This window comes from Rattus norvegicus, chromosome 3 (genome assembly GCF_036323735.1).
Source record: "Rattus norvegicus strain BN/NHsdMcwi chromosome 3, GRCr8, whole genome shotgun sequence".
Classification (NCBI taxonomy): Eukaryota; Metazoa; Chordata; class Mammalia; order Rodentia; family Muridae; genus Rattus; species Rattus norvegicus.
This window is the reverse complement of record NC_086021.1, coordinates 130138755-130164963: the sequence shown is the minus strand read 5'-3', so window position 1 is coordinate 130164963 and position 26209 is coordinate 130138755. Positions and strand designations below refer to the sequence as shown.

Here is a 26209-nt window from a genome sequence, read left to right as displayed (position 1 = left end):
TGCCCCAGAAGGAGGGTGGCCTAGAGTTGAACTGAGCCCAAGTTACAAACCAATGAAATTGCTTTGTGTGACTGTTGCCAACTGCCTATGTAATTTTCCCTATAAATCCCTTCCCTTAATTGGGCTCAGGGTCGACTCCTCTGTCTCCTGTGTGAGATACGTGTCATCCCCAGAGCTCTGGTTCGTCAAATATACCTCTTGTTTATTACATCAAGATCGGTTTCTCGTGAGTTCTTGGGGGTTGTGTCGTCTCGAGATTTGAGTGGGGGTCTTCCCCACCCCGGTGGTCTTTCACTCTTACTAAAGTCATTGAGTCTCAATTTGCAGAAAGTATTTTTTTACACATAAAGACTGCTGGACTTATTCAAGATGATTCTAAATTGATTCCACTACTCAGCTACAACAAGTGATCAGAAATAGGCATGATCCACTGTACATAACACACATAAGATCCTACACAGGTCTGCCAGGCCCTCTGCCACAGGCAATGATGGAATTGACCAGCTATTGACAGCAAGTGCACCAGAGGCTTCGGATCCCATAAACAAAACAAAACACCATGTTAAGAGCAAAGGTTTAAAGAACTCTCTACCACTTGGCAACAAGCCAAAGAAATTGTGAGGCAATGTCCTACTTGCTCACTATATAACCAAACTCCATTGCCTATAGAAACTAATCCTAAAGGTACCCAAAGAAATAATACTTGACAAATGGCAAATTTGTGGAATTTGGTAAACTGAAATATGTGCATCATAATATAAAAACATATTTAGGATTTCAATGGGCAACTGCCTTAGCTTCAGAAAAGGCCAATTCTGTAGTTATACATTTGTGAGAAGTCATGACCATTATGGGAATACCCATACAAATTAAAACGGACAACAGTCTGGCCTATGTCTCTAATAAGATGAAGCAGTTCTTTACATATTATAAAACATGTTACAGGCATATCACACAATCCTACAGGACAAGCGATTGTGGAGAGATCTATCTGGACTCTAAAGGAGATGCTTAACAGGCAAATGGGATAACAGACCCCAGGGGTAGATTACATAGCACTTTATTAACCTTAATCTTTTAAATGCTAATGAACAAAAAACTACAGCTGCTGGAAGACACTGGATTGTGGGAAAAACTACTGAACTAAACCAGACTGTTTAACAATGCTGGAACTAGAAAATATCATCCTGAGTGAGGTAACCCAATCACAAAAAAACACACGGTATGTACTCTCTGGTACGTGGATATTAGCCCAAAGGCTCGGATTACCCAAGATACAGTCCACAGACCACATGAAGCTCAAGAAGAAGGATGATTAAAGTGTAGATGCTTCCATCCTTCCTAAAAGGGGAAACAAAAATATTCATAGGAGGAGATATGGAGACAAAGTTTGGAGCAGAGACTGAAGGAATGGCCATCCAGAGCCTGCCCCACCTGGGATCCAGCCCATATATATGCAGCCACCAAACCCAGACAATATTGCTGATGCCAAGAAGTGCATGCTGACAAGAGCCTGATATAGCTGTTTCCAGAGAGGCTCTGCCAGAGCATGACAAATACAGAGGTGGATGCTCGCAGCCAACCATTGAACTGAGAATGGGGTCCCCATTGGAGGAGTTAGAGAAAGGATTGAAAGAGCTGTAGGAGTTCGCAACCCCTTAAGAACAATACCAACCAACCAGAACTCCCTGGGACTAAACCACCACCGAAAGAGTTCACACTGACAGACCCATGGCTTCAGCTGCATATGTGGCAGAGGATGGCCTTTTGGGGCACCAATGGGAGAAGTTCTGCCAAGGCTGGAACCCCCCCCCCCCCCAGTGTAGGGGAATGTTAGGGCGGAGAGGCAGAAAGGGGCAGGTGGTTGGGGATGGGAACACCCTCATAGAAGAAGGGGGATAGGATGGGATATGGGGTTTATGGATGGAGAACCGGGAAGGGGTATAACATTTGAAATGTAAATTAAAAATATTCAGTAAAAAAAAGAATGTTCTGACAGAATGGAAAATGGGAAATGTGTTATGCTTGGGGACAGGCTGTGCCTACATTTCCATAGGAAAAGAAAAAGCTATGGGTTCCAAGTTGATAAAAATCAGACATGATAAAGGGAGACCCTCTGAAGACTGGTGATTTTATGTGAAGCTCCTCCCCATTTTAACTGGTTAAATAGAGCCTGTGATTGGCCAGTGGAAGGGAAAGGTGGGGCTGGAGATTTTAGAGAGAAGAGGGGAAGAGTAGGGAACAAGAGAGGAACAGGACAGAGGAAGAGGTGGAAGGGGGATGGAGCAGAACTACATGGCCTGGAGAAGCCACGAGGAGCAAGGGGTCTCATAGCTGGGGAATAGAGCAGTGTAGTGTAGTGGTAAGTCTGCCCAGTCTAGGCCTGCACCTTATAAATCTGTAACGGACTTGTGTGTCTCTGCACAGGCTTACTGGGGTTGGTGTCTTACTGCAACAGTGAACTATTGTTACTTTGGGGACTAAAAGAAATCAAGGACTGGAAGGTTAAATACCAAACTGTTTTTAATTTTTAATTACTTCTATAAAAATAAACACACAGACAAGTCTATGACCTCAAATTATGTATAATATAAAAGGGGGAAAGTTAAGTGTATGATAGGGAAACTAAACAATACTGAGTGATCAGAACAAACATCACCAACGCTGCGGAGAGCACGTCTCCATCCGTGATACTGAGAGCAAAGCTACCTGGGAGCTTTCCAACCTACAACCAAAGAAATCCTGACAAACACATGTCCAGGGCTGCCTGTTCTACAAAGGGGGGTGGGGGGGAGAGAGAGAGAGCGAGAGAGCGAGAGAGCGAGAGAGCGAGAGAGCGAGAGAGAGAGAGAGAGAGAGAGAGAGAGAGAGAGAGAGAGAGAGAGGGAGGGAGGGAGGGAGACAGAGAAAGACAGAGAGAGAGACAGAGACAGACGGACAGACAAACCAACCAACCTGATCTACATTTCTCAAAGCTGTCGAGGCCGAGAGAGACTGAGAATTGTTTCCAAGACATGGAAGACTCAAGAAAACTACTCAGTGTGTAATCCCAGATTAAATCGTCTGACAGGAAAACAACACCATCACACAGGGAATCACTGGGACAGGGAAATATATGGAATACATTAAAACACAAACGTTGATGCTAAAATTCCTAGAATTTGTGAGTTAACTGTAACGTAAGGCAACTTTGTGAGGCACACATACTCGACACCAGCCATAATGGAGCTTTGCACATGCACAGCCATGAACAGTATGCTTGAGTGACAGACGTGTACGAGCGGGAACTCCCAAAATCTTACCTGGTGGTGTCACTATCTAGCTGGAATAACCATACTACTCTATGACATTCACAACAAAATTGCCTAATGGCACACTTCTCAGTGTTGTCCCAAGACTGACTTAAGGCTCTGTTGTAGCCCGAGGCTGTTAAGAAAATGGTGTGGGTGCAGAGGAAGAAGCAAAGACAAATGTGACAAAATGCCAGTGTGGTGAATCTTGGCTAGAGCATGCTGAAGTCCACTGCTCTATGCCAGCAGCTTTCCCAAAGGATAATACAGTTCAAAGTCATAAGACGATCACCAAAAACAATTATCCTAACAAAATCACACACATGCTTTTTACTATAGTGTTTAATATATCTTTCAGAAGTGAAATGGTCCTTATCAGGCAAGTTCTTAGTGTCTCAGTCTCTCTCTCTCTCTCTCTCTCTCTCTCTCTCTCTCTCTCTCTCTCTCCAGTCCCCTACCTCTCCCTTCCCCCTCTCATGAAAGCGTGAAGTTGCAAACCACTTTATATAAAAAACTGAATAAAATAAAAATTTAATGATCTTCCAAGTTGGAAAGTTCTTTTTTAAATAAGTTTTCGTAGAAAGTCAGGTCTTTCAGAGTTAAGGACGGCTTCACAGTCTTGAGTGCTTCTGTGAAGTGCTCCTGTTCCACTGTGGTCGCTTCCAGTCCATTTTCTTGCAGAGCAAACAGAGCAGCCTGAAGGACACAAGCAGTGGGCAACAGTCAATCTGCTTCACATTAACAGTGAACAGTAACTGTCAGCACTGCAATCCAGTGTCACATCAAAGGAGTTCAAAGCCACCCAAAAACACTAAAGGTTAAGCTGACTACAAATCCACCATAGACCACAGCTTCCTGTACACTAAAAATCCAGCCTTAAAAAGGCAGACTGTAGAATAACATACACGCCCTGAATGCACACACAGTCTAAGATGAGAGGAGCCCTGCAGCACTGCTCATAAAAGAAAAGAGGGCACATTTATGACTTGGCAATTCTTCCAGCCATGTATGTGTATGGAAGATCCACTCCACACTCCCAGCACAGACAAACTGTTTATGGCAGAATGTAGAAACTCAGAGCTCAAAGGCCGCAAAGCTCGTCTCCAGTGTAGGAGTGAGCAAGTGGCCACCTTTGGTGGGCAGCAGGGGCAGTGGGTAGGAAGGGTCAGAGGAAGATTCTAGAATACCAACAATCCCTTCCTGACACATGTGCTGGCTATAAAAGTGTGGTCACTTGACAGTCATTCAGTACCATTTCCTTCAGCTCTGTGCATTCCTCTCGATTTTATATTTGGTAAAGCTTACGGAAAGGGAAACCATTCAAAGGCTCTGGCCTCGAATAAAACAGTACATACTCACTTCTTTGCAGAGGTTTCTCAGATCAGCTCCAGAGAAATAACAGGTTTCTGCTGCCAGGTTCTCTAGAGAAACATTGAGCCCTATTGGCATGTTGTTTGTACAGACTTTTAAAATAGAAAGCCTGCCCTGGAAGAAAATAAACAAACAAACAAATATTTACAATGTTATCACACTTATGTTCAGCACTGATACAGTAAGCATTTTAAGTTCAAATTTTCTATTACATTACAAAGAATGTATGTATATGTTTGTGTTGTGTGGGTATGTGGAGGGGTGCAGTATATGTGTGTATGGTGTGTGTGTGTGATGACTATGTGTGATGTATGTATGGTGTGTGCATTTGTGTGTGTGTGTGGTGTGGGGGGGTGTATATTTGTGTGTACAATGTGTGTGTGTGGTGTGTGTTCTATTCAAACAATTAAAATCAGTCTTGCTCCTGAAAGAGAGAGGAGTCATCAATGGTCTACACAGCAAAGGTAGAAACAGTATCATGGAAAACAAATATTGTTAATTAACTTCTGAACTTGCCAGTCATAAGCATTTCTCCTTATAGGACAAGATGACTCTCTTTTGGGAACCAGAGTGCTATCAGAATAGGTTTAGAGACAAACACACGATTTATGAGACACATTTAGAAGCATCAGACATTTACATAAAAAAGAGATCTCTTTAAAAGTTGATAAAAGCCCAAGGAAGGAAAAATTAATTCCCGGAGCCCTTCACCATCTGACAGTCATTCTGGGTGTTTAAGAGCAAAGCATTTCCTGACTGGACATGCTGCAGTCCCCACAGACCCAGTCCACTAATGCCCTTTCAGGGACTCAAATGCCTAAGGATTTTTCCATGCCAGATACAATGACACCCAGTGCCCTCAGTACTGCTGGGAGCACTAGAGTCACTTCCAGGCATGTTCCAGGCAGGGCCAGGGAACCAGAACGGACAAATACGTGACTTTATGAAGAGCCACCAAGCAAAGAACTGGATACCAGCACTGCACAGTGAGAGCAGGACACTCCGCCCACCACTACCCAGTCTGGAGCTTATCCGGACATGCTACTAGGCAGATGTGACGCACTGCTTACCTCTCGATCAGGAGGGGGGACATAGACCATCTTATCTAATCTGCCAGGTCGTAACAAGGCATCGTCTAACACATCAGGCCTGTTTGTCGCCACAACAATCATGACACTCCGACTAAGAATTTCTTGACACTCTGAGGGAAAGCATATAACACAGAGTAACATCGCAAACTGTGACTTAGTGAAATCCTAGATGATCCTAGTGAATAATCCCATGTGAGAAGGTAATGTTTGAAAGGGACGGCCTTCTTTTGGAACCAGGATGCTTCCCCAGTCCCAGCCACCTTCTTGGTATAAAGCCACCCCATGACAACTCACTAATCAAAGCTACCTTGTGTGTCTGAAGGAATGGCTAGTCCTGACAGGCGTTTCTCTGTGTGAGAACTGGGGAGAGGCCACAGGGAAGAACACCTGGCCAGCGCCCAGATCCACCCAAGCACTCAGTGAGCAGCAACTACAAAGAAGCTGCTCGAGGGCAGCGTGTGTGACCACGGGGGACAGGTACAGTTCTGGAAAGTCTAGCTTTCCCAAAGGTGGAAAGTCACTTTTTATTCTTCTTTCCAGAGGCAGAAATGATGACAATCAAACTGAACTGCAGTTATGCAAACCCTGGATGACAAGCAGCAAATTTGTTTCTATTTGAGGTAAGGTCTCATGTACCCCAGGCTGTCCCAAAACTCCTTACCCAACAAAACTGACCTTACGAGCTGTGTCTGCACTTCCCGAGTACTGGGTGTATCAGTGCACACTAGCACACCTCACTTTTTTTTTTTTAATTCTTTTTTTTTTTTTTAAGATTTATTTATTATAAGTACACTGCAGCTGTCTTCAGACACACCAGAAGAGGGCATCAGATCTCATTACAGTTGGTTGTGAGCCACCATGTGGTTGCTGGGATTTGAACTCAGGACCTCTGGAAGAGCAGTCAGTGCTCTTAACGCTGAGCCATCTCTCCAGCCCCTAGCACACCTCACTTACGTGGTTACCAGTGCACACTAGCACACCTCACTTACGTGGTGCTATGATAGAACCTAAGGTTTGGGTCTGACAGGCAGTCTCTCGGCCACTGAGTTACACACGCTCCCCAGCCCCAAAGGGACATTTAAAAGCTTGACAAGGTGAGGCCTAAAATCAAAGCCATTCATAAGTTGAATACTCCGAGCAGTTCTCCAGTGTTTACTCTCAAAGCACGTACTCTAGCATGCCAGTGGGCTAATGTCATGGGCTAACATCATGAGATGGCATTATCGTGGGTCCCTTCTAATTATAGTGGTTGAAGTGCCCCTTCTGTGGAATGATTTTTAAAATGCGAAATAAACAACTGATCATACTAAGAGAAGTAAGAAATGACCAGCTCAGGACAAGAAGCCACCATTTCTGAAGAGAGGCTCACAGATGCAGGACACCCCAAAAGCCACCTTCACTGGCTTTCAACTATTAAAGTTACTTAAGTGCTAATTTGTTTTGTAATGTTTCACACACATAATCAAAGAAGGAATAAGTTGTTCTTCAAGATATACCCATGAGAATAATTTCCCTTCTTCACTAAGTAAAAACTATTTCTCATTCTTAGAAAAATTAATTTCACACATTAGATAATTTTATAAAACTTTCCACTTTCTTCTGTCCAAGTCTCAACTTTTATCTGCCCTGTGAAAATCCCAAGAATTAAATGAAATCATATGAAACCCTTTATGGAATGAACTCAGCCTGGGAAAAGCAGCCTTGTGGGAGGGAATGCTATCTAACTCTGTGCCTTCGAGCTAACAGACAGTGCTCACAGCGTCTCCAGCTCCTGGTATTTACCCTGTTGGCTTGCTTTACTCCCTCTTCTCTCTACCGTCCTAACTCCCACACCATCGAGCTCGTTCAGCAGAACTGAAAGAACTCTCTCCCGAGCATCACATCCCGAGGAGCCGACTGAGCGAGACCCCAAGACTGAGTCAATTTCATCCAAAAACACAAGCGCTGGGGTATTGGCTCTTGCTTGTCGAAATACCTTAGTGAGGGAAGAAAAACAGAACGTCACACGCCGTTCCGGTGACCATTTTCACTCTCCTATTTGCAACTATTAAAACAGAAAAAAAATGAAGATTCTAAGTGCTTACAAACTAGAGAATAAATAATGTAGAACAAGGGCCAAAGATAGGCAGTTGTTTAAAAAAAATCGTCTTCTCAAAAGATACTGAAAATGGAATTTCAGAATTTCTTTTAAGGCAGGATTTCATTCTGTAGCCCAGGCTGGCTGGGAACTCAGAGATCTACCTGTTCCTGTCTCCTCAGTACTAAAATCAAAGATATATGCCACCAAATCCATCTGGTGATGATGTTCACCTTTAAAAAAACAAGATAAAGTGCTGGAGAGATGTTTTGGGGTTAAGAGTCCATGCTGCTCTTATAGAAGCCCTGAGTTCACTTCCTAGTACCCACACAAGGGAGAGAGACAATCTTCTACAACTCCAGCTCTAGGGGATCCAGCATCCTCTTCTGGGTCTACAAAAACCCCTGCACATAAGTGCACATAGACACACACACATATATATGGTCTTTAAAAATTACAAAAATAAATACTACCTTACTCAAAATCAGAGAGGAAATTTACCAAACAGTAGCAGTACATGGAAGGCTTATGGGGATGAGGGCTCTTATTTTAAACTTAAGCATGTATACCCCTCACAACAGGAAACGCGCATACACACACACACACACACACACACAAAACTTAAAAATAAACCAACCTGAGACAAGACTTTTTCTGAGTCTCCAACAAAAGGAGAGAAGAGGTCAGCCCCGCATACTGACACGAAGGAGCAGTGGCAGCTTGTGGCCAGGGCCCTCACCAGAGTGGTTTTGGCACATCCAGGGGGACCATACAGGAGAAGGCCCTTTGGCTGTGTCAGACCCATCCTAGCAAACTCCTGAGGGAACTTCAGAGGCCACTCAACACACTGTAAATAAGCAGAGAGAGAGACTGCTGTTAGTGCACCATCCACCTCATCCGGAACATCCCCTAACCGGTTGGGCTCAAATAGCCTCCTGTCCTCCCATAGCCCAGGAAGCCAGGCCCCTACTACTCACTTCATCTGCACCCAGGCATTCTACCTGTGAGACCGTGCTATGCCTGAAGCTTCTCCCAACATCTCTCGTAGCTATCCTTTTTAAATTTTTAATTATCTTTCCCTCTCTATGTCTGGATGTTTTGTCTTCATGTATGAGTATGCACCACGTAACGCTTGGTCCCTGCCCGGGTCAGAAGTCGTTGGATCCCCTAGGACTGGAGTTATGGATGGTTATAAGCTGCTATATGGGTTGGGGGAACTGAATCTGGTCCTCTGCAAGAACAAACAGCCAGTGCTCTTAACTGCTGAGCCATCTCTCCAGCCCCACGAGGCTATTCTTTCTCTCTCCTTAGCTCAAGTGTACCTGCTTGGAGATTAGACCATTTATAGTTCACTACTGCTCCTTTCCATGTTGGACTGGCCACTCTGCTCTTGCTACAAACTCAGCAGCACTGGTTCATGCCTAAAGTAGGTGCTCAAGAAATGCTACTGAATGGGGAAGAAGCCCTGGCCACCTCTGAGGAAAACTGGTTTACCGTCATTTTACAGACTCAGAAGCTCAGGCCTAGAAAAGTGAGCAGTGAACCTGTGCAGTTTCCTCCTGGTAAGTGGCAGAACTAACGCTGGCCTCAAGAGAGAGAGAAAAGAGTGTAAGAGGTGAGCTTTGTTCTGAAGGAGAGAGAGTTTTAAACTAACAACCAGGAGGAACCAGGCTCTCCAAGGAGAGATGCCACAAAAAGAGACGCATGAATCCATCGGATCCACTGCCCCATCCCCATCCGTGAGCAGAAACAATGGGGATGAAGCGGAGGCAGACCAAGACAGAGAAATGGACAATAGTCCAATCGGCATCACAGAAATATGTGGAGCGTACCAGAAGACTGGAAGATTAGTCAGTGAAGACATTGAGGACAGAATGGTCACTGACATGTTAGAAATTGCATTTTACAAAGTTCTAGTGCCATACTTCTGACAAGCAACTATCATTCTGGTTGACTGCATTCACTGAGACAAGGAATTTTAGGTATAGCGGTAGAGTTGATTAGCTGGACTCTATTTTTTGTTTCCTTTTTTTTTTTTTTTTTTTTTTTTTTTTTTTTTTTTGAGACAGGGTCACACTAAGGAGCCCTGACAGTCCTAGAATTTACTATGTAGACCAAGCTGGCCTCAAACTCAAGAAATCCACCTGCCCCTGCCTCCCAAGTGCTGGGATTAATCCTAAGCCTGGTATTAGCTAGACCCTTGACATGACTTGTTGCCAGCTCTGTGGTTATCTAGCAGACAGGCAGCTAAGCAGTCCTAATAACATGAAGAAAAGTCTACCCAAGACTTCCCAAGGGACAACTAAGATCAATCTTAGACCCTGTCAGTCACCTCAGACTGCAGAAACGGTACCTGGGACAGGAGAGATGGCTCAGTGGTTAACAGCACTTGTTGCTCTTGTAAAGGACCTAAGTTTTGGTCTCAGAACCTATGTGGTGTTTCACAACCATCCATAACTCCAGTCTCAGGGCATCTGACACACACGTCCGACCTCCATGGGCAGCAAGCATGTGTGTGGGACCAATGGATACATGGGACCAAAACACTGATATGCATAAAATCAAAATAATTTTAAAGAAAAATGCCCATAAGACTCTCAGAGCATCAACATTTCAGGGAAGGGAGAAGAGTGCCCAGAAAGATAGGAAACTGCCAGGACCAGGCTAACAGAAGACATCAGAAGTAGTGTGGCTGGTGTCTCCATTAATACTGTGAAAGTTAAATAGGACAAGTCCATGGGAAAGGCTCCTATAACGTCAAACTCCAGCCCCATGGAGGAAAAACCATAGTACCTGCACACAGCCTACAGTCTATCAGTTGTAACACTTAATAATGTAAACACTATGTACCTAGTTGGCATACTGCATTGTCTAGGGGAAAATAACAAGAAGAAATGTTATATCTGTTCAGTGCAGACGGTATTTTGTATAGCTGCAGCCACAGATGCAGAACCGTGAAAATATAGGCCAAATGCTCTCATTGACCTACTCTCATTAGATTACAGTGGCTAGTGAATGGCTGACGCCTGCAGGTCTCAAAAATTAAAGGTTTTCTATCCAGCTTATCACAGGGATTCTGGTGACCTGTGATCTAGATTATAATGAACTCTTTAAAGCAAAGATCTGAAAAGATTAAGACAGGGAGACACAAAAACTAGTGTCTACAGAAGTCTACTTAGTTAGGCCTGAGCGGGAGTTTAGGAGAGCACTCTCATTACAGACCCAGAGCGCCCCTCTGGGAGCTGACGAGAACTGTTACCTGCTTTAACTTCAGCTTCACATCTTCAAGTCCCCCTATCTGCTCCCAGCCAACAGGCCTGATGTCTGTCAGTCCGATGGAACTCCGAAATGATGAGGGCTGAACCTTTTTAAAAGCTTCAAGAAAATCTGTTTCCTCAATTTTAGGATTGTTTTGGTTCTGAAGAAATATATTCCCAAAAGAAAAATAAAGCCAAAAATTAGGTAGGCCTATTCTATAGTATACACAATGCATAAGAAATGCTAAAAAAAAAACAAAAAAAACAAAAACAAAACCAAAAAAAAAAAAACCCAAAAACAAAAACAAACAAACAACGAAAAAACCCAATACTCTTTTGAACTTATAAATCTAATCATCACCATTTTCAAGTTCAAGCACCTCAGTCAATCATTCCCTCAGAGTGGAAGCATCGGGCGCACTCGTTGAGTTTTAAATTCTGACAACTGTTAACAGATTGGCCTCTAAGGACAGCCAGGAGGAAACCACTCAACACTGTGTTGATTAAGTTTCTTCAATTCAGAGTGAAATGGAAAAAATAACGGAATTAGGAAGTCATCGTTTTCTGCAAGCTTCTATAAAAGCTGTTGTGAGTAAGAACACCGACGAGGGGACATTTTTATGTTTCAAGTGTCTCCTCGCACACTTCCTGATTAGTGGCAAACAAGAAAATAGCTGCAGAGTGCAGAAGTGGACACCGCCCTGATGGCGGGTCAGTTAGCACCCAACCAGCAGCCCACAGCTGTCCTATGCCTGGATAAGGTAAAGACACAATCCAGACGGTGACGATGTGCTGTTCCCAACAGGGATACATACCTGGAATATGAATACACTATAAAATAACCAACCTGAGTCACTCACGACAAAGTCACAAATCTCAGATCAGAAAAAATATTCTCAAATGTCTCCTATAAAATAAAAAAACACGTATACATGTACGCGTGGGCACACACACATGCACACATGCATGCATACACATGCATACACACATACACACACACATGCATGCTCGCACACACACACACACACACACACACACACACACACACGCACGCACAGAAAGATGGACAAGAGAATTGCTAACTTAGCAAACACTAAAAACTATGACTTTGGATAAACAGGTTTGGTTGAAGTTCTCTCTAGTTTGCAACCTCCCAATAAAGTTTAAGTGATTTCAAAAATAGAATGTTAAAAATACTAAAAAGGGAATGACTTTTGCTGGTCTTGTCTTACTGTCTTTGAAAGTTCTTTCCGTATGAGGGTAATGGTCTGATAGCCTTTATCCTGCTCTTAATGAGCAAGTCTGCTTGTCTGTCCATCTCCAAGTGCTCAGACCAGCAAGCCACGTACGTCCCTGTCACTCTTCTTCTCTGGAACACCAGGCATTTACACGACTTTATGATCTTTTTCTATCATTCTAGTGAAGCACAGCTTGGGTCAGTTAAACGCTCCTTGTGCTCACTTCCAGTTTACCTGCTGCATAATTTGCCTTCATATCCAATTCTAAGTACTGGGTTGCTTACAAATTCTCACTTTCTATTTTACACCATGTATAGAAGACCATGAAGATGGATATTTGTGGTTGACCTATTCCGAACGATATCATCTAAAGATGTTAGCAACTGTCACCTCTAACATAATGTTTTGGGCAAAGCTCACTTTCTTCATACTCTGTCATCCTACTTAGTGTCAGTCATGTGCTTAATGTGGAAGCACTCTGACAAACTACTTAGTCATTGTTGTATATTTGTTCTACTGTTGATGGAAAGACTTATGGGCACATTGTTATAGATTTGTGCTCTGTTTCTTTGCTTTGCTGGCTTACAGTATTAGATCCTGGGTACCTGAACTCTACTTTTTAGAGAACACCAACTTGGAAGTCTCAACTCAGACCACTTGTGTGCTCTCACCGTCCCATTCGACTCTCTGCCCTGGCAAGCGCCAAATCCTTCTCTTCTGCATTTATTAAACTATGTTTCTAATTCCTTAATCCAATCAGTCCAGAAAAACTTTAATGGATTCCTTGTCTGCCCTGATATAGACAGAGCCCCTCACCTGCCTAGTGGGAGGGAAGAAAAGATGAGTCAGTGCCTTCCCACTCTCCCTGGGCTGTTTCTGAACTCAGCCATCACCGTGGTGACTAGACTTAGGTAGGCCCCTCATCAAATAGCAGTGAGCTGACTGGTCCACCTAAGCCAGAGATGCTTAAGATCAAGCCTGGAACTTCACAACGCAGAGGGAATTCTAAAGGTGCCTCCCTTCTCCTCTCTGGATCTCTCATTCCTTCTCACAAGGGACAGACATTTTCACACCTTCACACGGGGACTCATTAAAACACGAAGCAGTTTGGTACCAAATCCATTCAGGTGAGGACTCAGAAGTTCATATAACTTCTTCCCACCTTCAATATTAGAATGAAAATAATGGAAAAATTAGGAAAAATGTAAACTATTTAGATAAAATAATTTAGGATGGTATGAAGTTGAAATGTCCCAAAATCCTCAGGTGCTAAAATTATTACTTGCTGAAGAGGTCTAGAGACCCAGGGTATCATATACAAAATGATCTGATTTTCAAAATAATAGTACTGCAAAATATTATATTTAATATTTTTAAAGTAATTACTAATTTAGATAAAGATCAATGACAATATTTAATAAAATTCCAAGTACTCAATTTTCTTCAGATTAGAAAACTTGATTTCTCCCTTAGATATTTATCTATAATAAAAAACCCAGTATGACAATGAAGAAGTCTTACAGGTACTGGCTTATTCTAAAAATCAAAGTTAACTCTGGTGATGTTCATCATCACGAGTGACTAAAGTTCTAGCTGTTATCATGGCTGTGGGATATTCTCAAGTCTCAGAAACTCATACATATGTGTAAACTCATACACACATGTAAACTCATACACACATGTAAACTCACGCACACCAAGAAAGAATGTCCAAGTAAACACGGTAGAATATTACAAGTGGATAATCCGGGAGAAAGATATGCAAAAGATTTTAGCATTATTTTTGCACCTTCCTGTGTAAATCTAAGTGGCCGCTTAAAAGCTTTAAATTCACATCTGTCTAATTATTCTGAGGGACACTGTGTTTCCTGGCTGCTCCAGGCTCTAAAGTTACTGTGGCAGTGAGGAAAAGTCGCCATGAAGACTTTCCTGGAAGGCTCAGCCATTTATCCTCATCTTTAGTCATCTTTAGTCATTTATGTATGTGGAGTTGAGATGTTAAATATATTTGAGATTATATTTGTATTCTTACACACACACACACACACACACATAGAGAGAGAGAGAGAGAGAGAGAGAGAGAGAGAGAGAGAGAGAGAGAGAGCGAGCTGTGGAACCTACCAGCCATACCAAGGAATGAATGTACTTACCACCTTTTTTAACCCCACATTAATCTGTCATAGAAATCTGAAAGATTATCATAGCTGGTAACAGGTGAACACTTCCTACCTTTTCATTCTTGAGAAGAGCACACGTGGCAGCCTCCCTACAGAGTGCTGTCAGGTCAGCACCGACATAGCCAACTGTCATTTCTGCCAGCAGGCCTAAATCGATATGACTGGAGATGGGCATCTTTGAAGTAATCACTCCCAGAATTGCCTCTCTCTGTTTAAGTGTGGGAGTTCCAATGATCACCTACAGGCAAAGCAAAAAACCAGAGAACTTAGAAGTAAACAACTTAAAATCTTTAAAAGCATCCTCACCAATATGTACAGACACTCAGCAAACCTTTCTGGAACTTATACCGTGAACTTCTAAGCGCACCTTATTATAAATATAAGAAAATTGTCCAGTGGAACAACAGTAGCTGCGGATTTCCACAATGAAAACTCTATACTTCACTGAAGAAGTCTTTGTTGTTTTTTGAGAACACACTAAGTTCTGGCAGTCAGGGCTCAAATAACAGAGTAGATAATCTAGGTCCTTGTTCTGTGGAATCGGGGCCCTTTAATAGATGGTGCAAGGAAGAAATTCACTCAAGTCCTAAAAAGACTTAAGAGAATCCTACCACAACATTTAAATTTTATTTAATTACTAACAATTCCTTAGAAATTAGAAAGAAAAATCACTTGACCAAAGGCTCCTGAGAAAGAGCCCTGACAACTTAGGGAAGTCAACTGTAGGAGAGAAGCTGGTATCCTGACAGGAACGAATACATTTTGGGGCTAATGCCGTTTTTTTATTTACCTTCTCTTACTGTGACCATGTTCTCATCCCAAAGGCTGTTTCGGTTTAATATGCTTGCAACAGGCTTAGTTACTTCAACAAAAATGACCATCCTGCTTCCCAGAACAATTTGAACACTGGTTCTGGCTCGCATATCACAAGTGATCTATAAATCCTGCCTGACCCAAATGTCCAAAAAAGCGGAGCTTCCAAGAATTTTACCTCTCTGTCAAACCTCCCCGGCCTGCGAAGCGCTGGGTCTAACTCGTCTGGCCGGTTGGTGGCTCCCACGACCACAACCTCCCGGTCCCCGTGGATACCGTCCAGCAGCGTCAACACCTGGGCCACCACGCGGCTCTCGGGAGCTCGCTGGGGGCCGCCTCTCCGGGGACACAGGGCGTCCACCTCGTCCAGGAAGAGGAGGCTGGGCCCGCGGCTGGCCAGCTCCTGGGCGCGCTGGAAGACGCGCCGCACATTCTCCTCGGTCTCTCCGGGCCGAGTGCCCTGCAGCGCCGGGGCGCTCACCGCCAGCAGCTCGGCGCCCGCCTCTCGCGCCACGGCCCGCACTAACTGGGTCTTGCCCACTCCCGGGGGTCCCGCCAGGAGCACCCCGCGGGGCACCGCCAGCCCCAGTGCGGCTAAGGCGAGCGGATAACACAGCGGCAGGCGGAGCAGCTCCCTTAGGGAGTCGGCCGTCTCCGACAGGCCCCCAAGGGTCACCTCCCCCGGAGGCTCGACCTGTGGCGGAGGTTTGTCGCTGAGCGTGATGCGGGTGTGCGGTGTGACCCGCCCGGCGGGCTCTGGGTCCGGTGTCCCGCTCACCACGTGCAGAGCTGCTACAGGGCCCGGGATACCGGGAGGGGTGGCCACCACGTGTCCTCGCGACACCGGCCGGTTGCGCAGCAGCTCCTGCGATACCTCCAGCACCGCGTCGGAACTCGGGGCTCCCGCCTGCGGCCGCAGCACGGGCCACACCTCTAGGCGCCGCAGGGGCGGACAGGACACCGGTTGCAAGCGGTCCATACTGATCCTCCCCGCAGCTGCCGCGGCTCCGGGGCTAGCGCACTGCAAGTCTAACTGCACAAAGCCGTCCGCCCCGTCGCGCCGTGGCCAAGCTGTGCAGAGGCAGCAGCCCCCGGCGGGCAACGAGATCCTCATCGGCGAGCCCAGGCGCACGCCCAGGCTGCGGAAGGCGGCCGGTCCTAGGCGGCAGCGCTGGGTGCCCCGGTCCCGGGGATCCACAGGCAGCAGCTTCAAAAATTGTCCGTCGGGGAAGGGCCCGGAGTCCGGAGCCATGACTAGGAGAACCACACCAGGGAGAGCCCGGCAGCAATTCACCCGGCTGCCGGATGCAGGCGGCGCGCATGCGCCATGGAGGAACCAGCCATTGATTGACGGTCGAAAGGACTTCTGGGAAAGTGAGAAAAGCCTGGGTCTCGGTAAACTTAAGATGCCTGGTTGTTGGTCCCAGAGCCTCAAGGAAAGGTCTCTGCTGGCAACAGACAAAACATCCTATGGCTGCTCCATTAGGCCATAAGAGTTTTCATTTGGGGAAGTAAAACGACTTAAGGAAACAAAACCATGCTGCTAACAAGGTGTAACCTGTTTACAGGTATAATAAACAACGTGTAAATAAAATACCTGCCACGTTAATCATGATGCTCGCATCTTATGAAATATCTTTTATTCTTGTTCCAAAAAGCTTTGAGCATCTGCACATGGGAAAAAAGACATAATAAGGCATGATAACCATCTTCAATACGTAAAGGGACATATGTAAAAGTTAGCGTACTTGTGGATAGCTGTGGTATAGAACGGAAACGGAAGTTTAATGGGGTGATCTTCAGAGGTTTTTCTCTTATGCATGGTCGCATGAAAGGTACAGCCAATGGTCATAACCAGCGCCAACTGAGGCAATTAGAGCTAACTTATGCTTACAGGTTTCTGCACTGGTTTAAAACAGAGGTAGAGAGGTTAAGCTAGTAGGGATATGGTGTGGAGGAGAGTACATGTTGTTTTGTGTTGCATGGAGAGATTGATCCCTTTCAGGACCAGACTAAAATTCTCTGACCTTAGCCAAGAAATAACGACTTCCCCACTACAACAACCATTCCCCTCCTTGTGTCACAAATATCAAGAAGGGATTCTGTTCGTGGGCCCTCAACTCTCTTTCACTCATTCTCAGTAGAACTATAGATTATCTTTCCCAGGCAGCCTTAACCCATCATGCTCCTCTAAGTCAAACCATTTTCAACGCATTGCCTCAGTCATCCGTATATTTGAATTCATCATACCGACAATGACATAGTCTTGTAAGCAACCATTCTAAGCTGGCTGTTATGGGTCATACCTGTATCCCAACGTTTGGAAGCCTACGTAAAGATTATCACAATTTCCAGCTCAACCTGTGCTACATAGTAAGGTCTAGGCAAGCCTAAACAAGACTCAAAAACAAACACAAAAGTCTCAAAAAAAAAGCCGGAAGAATACCTTGAAAAGAAAAACAGCATAATAACAGTTCGGTGGTCCTTTTGTTGGTTTATAGGACTCCAAATTGGACAATTTTATGAGCACCATTTAAAGCACTAAATGCATTCACCACTAGAGGGAGGCCAGAACCAGCAAATGAAGGCTATGGGCCCTTGGAGGATAGGACATTTGCAACTGAGGCTAGATTTTCCTCAGGATTCACACACTCACTTGTATGAAACTGTCTGAACTCTCTCTGTATTCTTATTATATTGTCAGGCTATTCTAAAAAAAACCCACAAGCTGTTCAGGTTATAATAAGCAATAGCAAATTACTTTTTTCCATTAAAAAAATGTGTGATTTTGTGTGGTATGCATGCAGGTGCCCATGGAGCCCAGAGGCATTGGCTCCCTTGCAGCTGCAGTTAAAGATGTCTGTAAACCACTCTATGTAGGTGTTGGGAACTAAACTCTGCAAAACAGCAGTGTGTACTCTTAACCCCTGATTCTTAACTCTTAACTCTCCAGTCCCATTAAAGATTTTATTTATCTTATTTTATGTGTATGAGTGTTTTGCCTCCATGTACATAAGTGCATGACTTGAATACAGATCTTAACTTCTTACCGTTTAGGAAACAAAGATGTAGATGCTGGCTGGCTCAGGACAAGTGAGGACCTACGTCCTACTTCAAGTACCTTTGCAGTCTCCCCTTAGACAATGGGAGAGAGCCTCTAATTCTCCTGGGTCTACTCTATAGTGACATTGTCATAGCTATTCTTAGTTGTCAACTGGGAAGAAGGAATTGCTTCAATCAGATTGACCTAGGGGTATGTCTGTAGAGGCATTTTCCCCAATTGCTAATTGCTAGAGGAGGGCTTATTCCACTAGAGGCGTTACTATACTTAGCAGGGAGGCTTGGACTCTATGAGAAGGGGTTGTTAAGGAAGCCAGTAAGCAGCATTACTCTACGAGCTCTGCTTCAATTCCTACCTCTAGGTTCCCGCCTTGAGCTCCTGTCCTGGCTTCTTGTCAGGAGCCATCTAGGAAACCCTAAAGTTTTCTGGAGATGGCTATGATGAGTAAGCTCTGAATTGCAGGGCCTCCAGATATTTTTATCCCAGGATTGCTTCATGCTAGTGATATGCCTTTTCCTGTCAATGTCACATAGCTTAATGGTTCCTGGGCATTAGCCCACCCTATTGAGCAAATTTCCTACAGATCAATATGAAGATGATCTTTCATGAATTAATGCTGTTTAGATGAATTAATGATGTTATAGAATTGCTGATTTGATTAAAATAATTTTAGGAAAAAAGTTTTAGGAGATGGTTTAAGTTATAATAAAGTTAGAATCAATAATAGAATGTGCCCACTCCTCATAGAATAGTAAGTAAAGGCTGCATAATAAGGAATACAATGAACTTTCACAAACACTAAAAGGAGAAATAGGCTTGGGAAAGATTTGTGATCAAGGAAACACATTCATTCTAGGTCGGATCCAAGGATGAAGCCACAGGCGTGCACTAAGATAAAGTAAGGCCGTGTGAAACTGTGGTGTTGAACTTATAATGAGCTTATAGAATGGAACACTGCTTTGAACTCAACATCAGCATCCCTCTGTAATTCCTCTTTTGTGTAAACATTATTTTCTATGAGATAATGTTCTAAAGAACTTTTGTCTAAGAAGGTGTAAGAAGGCCTGAGAGAAAGAATAAAGTGTGGTATCTGGGGCTCCATCCCAATCCATCAAATGTATGTATGTCTATGTCTGCTTGTCTATATGGAAGTCTATTCCTACATGTGTAGTTATATGTGTATGTGTGTGAACACTTGTGGAGTTGATGAGACATGTGGTTGGGTCTGACTGGAATGGGTATGTATATGAATGTGTGTGTGTGTGTATGTGTGTGTGTGTGTGTGTGTGTGTGTGTGTGTGTGCGCGCGCGCGCGCGCACATGTCTATTGCCTGTGTAAAGGATTTTAATTCATTTCTTCTTTTCTCTCTGGTTCACAGTAAATGACCAGTAAGAGATCCTTGAGCAACAGAGAAAAGAAACCAGCACTTATTAAAACACAAACAGTAAGATTATAAGGCCAGGGATCAACAGTGTTCAGCCTTCATCCAATGCTGTGTCCTGCCCAGAACTGTTCCCCTAAAGGCTGGGACAGGCCCTCAGCAGCTTCCCCGGATAATGCACTATCACCTGTAAGGCAAATAAGCTCTTTCTTGCCCAAGCCAGATTTGATCAATGTTTTATTACGGCAACAAAAAGCAAACAAGGGCAGAATATGGTACCGGAGAATGAGGTGTTGCTGTGGCAACCTGATCATGTGGCTCTTATGCCTTGGGATGCTTTGTGTGAAGAGACTAAAGAATTTTGGAGCTTTGAGCTGGAAAAGCCATCAGGTGCTCAGAGTTGAATGAGCTATTATTGTGGAAACTTGGAAGATAAGGCTGAGAGAAACACAGCAGAGGCCAGGCTCGTGACATTTCAAAAGAAAAACAAAACTTTCCCTCCAAAACTCTGGAAGTACATATGTGTGCTACCATGTATGACGTACATGGTCCTGGGAACTAGAACCTACATCTGCTACACGTATACTAGGCATGCGCTCACCAGCTGAGCTGCATTTCTGTCTCTGGCTTCAAACCTTCAAGGACAGAAAGTGGGGATTGTTCTTCCCTGGGTATTTTGTGCCTATCACAGAACCCACACTATGTAAGTGTTATACAACAGACAAGCAAACAAAACAAAACAAAAACACTCCACTATTAAATGAATGAATAAATGAGTGAATAGCGACAGGGCTGAACTGGAAATGGGGATTTCACGAGGAAAGAACTCAATTCTGTCTCATTGTCATTCTGTGCCAGGCAGTACGCTAGGAAGTGAGGCAGAATGACAACTCGGGCACACTGACAAACCTCTCACTCCTGCCCATTCCTTCAGAAACTTTTAACACACACCTAAGATCTTCCAGGGAGATTCCCTTGAGTCTTTACTCCAGTATTCTCCTGCCCTGAATCCTGGAGCACCATCCACACATTTATATATTCTGTTTGCATTTATGCATTCTGTTGGCCAGTTATGAAAATGGACTTCGATTGTCTTTCCATAGTTAGATCTGCTCTCTATTCCAACACTGAGTAAAATGGTAGGTGTTTAATAATTAGATTTCTTAGGTTCTTCAATTACTACTGAATTCAGTTAGGTTTGTTTGAATTTAGGAGAATCAGTTTGATGATTTTTAGGACATCTTGTTTGGGTATTAAACCTAGGTGTATTTGAGCTGAGAGTTTCCATCCATCAAATGACTCCTGTAATTTTTGCATGCGTAACTGCCTAGTGGTTGACAATATTATATACAGTCTGATCCTACAGGCTGAACAGAAACAAAACCGGCCTAGAGATAGGGAGGTGACTGCCTAAAACTGGCTTGTTCACAGTGACTCATAGATCTCTGTTTCATTAAAGGTTTCTCTGATGATCTTCTACAGTTCACCCACACAGAAAATACAGTCTTTCACTAATACTTTCTAAGATAATAGTACCAAGCAGAGAAGAGAGAAATGGTTCTTTGCTGAACTGTTAAGTTTTACTGACCAACAATACTTCTCTGGATAGTGTGAACTTTGAGAGGAAGAGAGATAAAGTAGGCTCCTGACCATTTAGCCTTAAAAACAGGAGGTCTTCTTTGGGGAGAACTTGATGTGCTGGCTTCTAAAGTAACAAAATGAGGACAAAGGGAGGAAGACCCAGTTTCTGAATCATCTGAAGCTGAGCAGATATGCGACTTTCTACGGAATGACACAGTGTTCTCATTATCCTCGCTGCTGAATGTTCCCATTTGTCCATTGTGATGAAGGTCACAGTTTCCCTCCCACATCCAGAACTGTGCAGGAGTGGCTATGAATGCCTAGGCATTTTTCAAGATTTTCTTGGCCCCCTTCTTTCCGTGTCGTTACTCCTGGACCTTCACATCTTTGGAATTCAAGTAAACACAGTGTATTTTAGAAACATGAGATAGTGCTTGACCTGTTTCAGAACCACTGGCTTGGAATCTTGGCCTATGTTATCTCAGGGAAGAAGGCCCCACACTCCCTCTCCTCAGTGGTCAACCTGAATCACTGCTAGCACCTGACTTCATTCTTGAAGGAGTTGTTCCTGAGAATTCACTCAACCTCTCTAGATGGAATTCTTATAATCTACAAAATTATTTGACCATTAAGTGATAGACTCTTGCAGTGGCTGTCACTGTGAACACTGACCTTATAAGAACACTCTCTGATAATTTTTTGAAATTTCTTTTGGAGAACTGAACCCTCACTGGTATGTAATATGAAGCTCTACTCAACAGAGACAACTATGCACAGTGTATTATCCCATTTAACCCCCCAGCAAATTTGAGAGGTTGAAAATATTGTTTCTATTCAGGGAACTGAGGCACAAAAAGGTAAAGTAACTTTCCTAGAGTCCACAGAGTTCCTGAGTTTCAGGGCAAGAGTACCAAACCAAGTGAGTTGGCTGGGCCTGAAGTTCTTAATCTGAACCATCGCACTGTACTGAAGCATAACCTAAGCTGGATGGGCAGACAAGGTCTTCCGATTAAGAATTTGTGAGCAGGAAGCCTTAACATTCTTCTACACCTGACTTTAAGATAATTATAGTAGATTTATTTATTTAGTAAATGTTTCTTGACCTGTTTAACATGGACTGGGACTATAATGACATTAGGATAATTAAATTTGCATAGTATACTTCCATTGGGTAACAGTTGCATCTACATTGAAACATTCCCTCCTGGAAGGGGAAAGGCCCAATAAGTAAAATCTTTTAGAATTATAGAAGCCCTTGAAAGAAGAATCACAAGGCTCTTCCCCAAGGCTTTACGGAGCAATACGTGATTACTGGGGTGAGAAGGCCATGTGGTTGGTCAAGTTGCCTATAAGTCATGCAGGGAGCTCCTCCAAGGATGCAGCTTTTAGGAGTCGCTACCCATTCTGAGATGGGCTTTGTATGAGGTGGTATCTTTGAGTCATCTGTTGTCCTATAAGTAACCCATCACCCATGTTCTTGTAAACAAGATAACAACGACACCCCTCACCTCAACAAACTTGATAGTTCATTATTCCAGATTTAGATGGAGCCTTTTCTTTAGGTGTCCTACCTAGGGCGAATAGGTTCACATCTCTTCGGGAAAATTCACCCAGCATGATTGGTGAACAAAGACTGACAGAATCAAAGTTGAGCTGGGAGGAATGGCTGTGTGGCCCCTGGGGTGAATGCTGGAGCATGGAGCTGACACTGATCGATCCATGTGAGGGCAAAGTGCATGGGGTATCCTGATGTGCCTACCTTTCCATATGGTCTGGGACCTCGAGCCTCCTTGCTGTGCTGGTGTTTGCATGCTCTCAGAAACAAGTGACAGGGCATGGAGCTGATGCCAAGCCATTTGAGAGTAGAGTGTCCTAACAGGGACTGATGGAAGGGAAAGGGTGCTGGCCCAGAGTGTGTCATAACTAGAGTCAATTCCACAGCAGGACAGAGCATACAGCACTGTCCCCTGCTGGAGCTTGAGCCTGAGCCCAGCTAGACAGTGCAAGGCTACCCCACTAAGATTTCCAGGGGTGAGGAGATATGCAACAGCCCCATGATAGCAGTGCCCCAGGATCAGGAAGCAAGGTATCTCATGGGAAACAACTGAGACTTGCTTATAGTTGGCTAAATGGGGTAGTGCATTCCTTATACATTGCTCTGTACAACATTGCTTTCTGACAAAACAATTGGTAGAAGTGTGAAGATATTTTTATTCTGTATTGGACCTTGCTCATGTTTCATGTTAGCATCCTCTTAGCTGCTTGAGTACAATTGATATGTACTTGGAATGGATGATGGTGAACCTTAAGTCATGCTTTCTAAGAAAAGATTTCATGGAGACCCCACAAACCATCAAGACTATTGTCTTGCTGTTGGTTGTGAGCTAGAACTACATGGATAAGTCTCTGTTGATGAAGACACTATGTTCTGTGTGGAAGACCAACTCCAACAGTGTGGTCAGAGCTCCAAGGAGGGGAGTGGAGTTGGCAATGATGTAAGAAAAGCGGGCGCACATTCATACATTCATCCACATACTGGTTGGGTGAAGCAAACTCCACCAACTTTATTTTTTCTCTTAGCCTTTTTATACCACCTAAGATAAAATGTTCTAGGTAAGAAAAAGATTACCTCATAGCCACAAGTTACATATTCTCCAAAAATAATCACAAGAACATATTCTCCAAAAACAGATCAGTATCATTACTCAAAAGGAAATTATAACAGGATTATTGATTATATAGTCTTTTCTTGAAACTTATACCTGACTAAACATTTCCCATCTTTTTTTCCACAAGTTCTTTGTAATCCCAAAATGATAATTCTTTTGTTATTGACTTAAAAAGTTTAAGCAAGCCAAATTTACAGTAGTAAGTTCTTCCCTATGCTTAGCTGATGACAATTTTTATTTATCAAGAAATAGTTCATCTATCTTATGCCTTATTTTTGAAGTCTTGTTCAGCTAAACTGGCTAACCATTTACTCTCTATTCTTATAGAATTATTTACTCATTGTTTATAACCCTGTCTTTTCATGGTGTACACTGAAACCTGTGGTCACAACCCTAGATCACAAAATCCAGGAACTCAGACCCAACCTAGAATAAAATGTTTTCTTTGATCATTAATTTGTTCTCTTCCAAGTACAATTACGTGCATGTAAGGCACAAAAGCTCGCTAACCTCCTTTTCTGACTATTCTACAAGGGAGGGGCACACTCTACCCTTAATTCTAATTTTATTATGTCTTTCAGGCAAAACAACTTAAGTCATCTCCTTAAACTTTTTATCAACTACCTAACTTTTGAAACTATTTAAATCAAATCAGGAATTCTGTAACATCATTAAATTCTCAAACAGTATTATGTCATGAAAGTTCATCTTCAGATTTATCTTCAGGAAAATTGCCCAATAGAGTGGACTATCTCCCAGAAAGCAATCATACCAGACTAGAGGCAGGGAATGTCCCCCACACCCAATTGCACCACGCTAGATATATGAGGAGTCTAGCAGCAACAAGCATGAGAAGACCCAGCAACAGCGAGAAGCAATACAGAGATGAAGCCCCTGGGGCTGTGCCTCACCAGGGTACATCCATCATGGCTGTGCAAAGCAGGAAGCTCTCCCATCCACTACACTCCTTCCTGCATGGTGTCTGCCAGTTCTGACTATAGGACATAGACAACTCAGACTGGGACCCACCTTGAAACTTCTTTCCTGCTTTATGACGTTCATAGCGCCAGAAGATGCAAAGGGAGACTTATCACCGAAAGTTCTGCTCAGCTATGAATCCCACATGTTATGGTACCACCTTGCCCGAAAAGATGTGCCTGCTGATGCAATATTGGCACAACTGTTCCAAGGGTTACTAACTGCTTTTGGTTTGGGTATAACTCAAGCTCCATAGGCAGGAACTCATACATGGCATTTTAACCAAAGCAAAACCCATAGGTAAAGGACACAGTTTTTATAATCATACACTACTGCTGTTGGGCTCAGTTAATAGTGGCGAGTGACTTCTTTTTCAATGGATTGTGAACCACACAGACTCATAATTGGTCAAGCTCTTGAGGACAACTGACTGCTGCTATAGCAGTGGCCCAATGCTCAGCCATGGGTGGAGAAAAACAACCAGCCATCTCTATCACTTCTTCCTCCAAGACTCAGAGGAAATTGTGGAGGAGTGGGTGGAAAGGATATAAAAGCAAGAGGGAGGGTGATGTGTTGTGTAACTATTTCCTATAAATCAAAACATTCCCTCCTAAAGGGAGGAACAGGGCTCATATGTTTCTGCAAGTAAATAAAACATGAAAACTAGAAGGCTCGAGCTTTCTAAGGGCATAAGACTCTCAAAGCCCTCATGAACTATCATCCATGCTGGGTGGGCTTTTGACCATGAAGTGATCCAGGGTCCTATATGAGCCATACTGGAAGAAACCGCACAGCCATACTAGTGGAAGTAATGCAATAAACTCATTAGTTCACTGTCCCAGACATTGATGGACTCTCTGGTCTGTCTAAGTAACTAGATATTTGTTCATTCCCTTAGGAAAAATCATGTGATTCCCCATGTAGCCAGACACTTATTAAGTATCCAATGACAATTAATTTAATTTAATAATGGTGCTCTAGTTTTGTTTCTGTTTCTCTGATAAAATACCACCACAAAAAGCAACCTGAGAGGGGAAGAGTATATTTAGCTTATAATTCTAGTGTACAGTCCGTCGTAGCAGGGGTCAAAGTAACAGGAGCATGACTGGTCACATCATATCCACAGTCAAAAGCAGAGAGAAATGAGTGTGTGCATGTTTGATGCTCACTGAGTTTTCTCTATTCTTTGACAATCCATCTCCTAAGACCATGGTCTTGCCACTT

At 43.5% G+C, this 26209-nt stretch overlaps 1 protein-coding gene across 3 annotated transcripts; it reads right to left on the bottom strand.

Annotated features, from left to right (window-relative positions):
• Window positions 1-2505: 2505 nt before the first annotated feature.
• Window positions 2506-16903, bottom strand: Afg2b (AFG2 AAA ATPase homolog B). 3 transcript variants are annotated; one of them, XM_039105890.2, is made up of 8 exons: window positions 15493-16903; window positions 14554-14739; window positions 11089-11247; window positions 8467-8676; window positions 7535-7727; window positions 5732-5862; window positions 4646-4775; window positions 2506-3986 (listed from the first exon to the last, which is right to left on the bottom strand). In XM_039105890.2, the coding sequence occupies exons 1-8, from the start codon at window positions 16564-16566 to the stop codon at window positions 3853-3855; spliced, it is 2217 nt and encodes a 738-aa protein (XP_038961818.1). In that variant the 5' UTR covers window positions 16567-16903; the 3' UTR covers window positions 2506-3852.
• Window positions 16904-26209: the final 9306 nt, after the last annotated feature.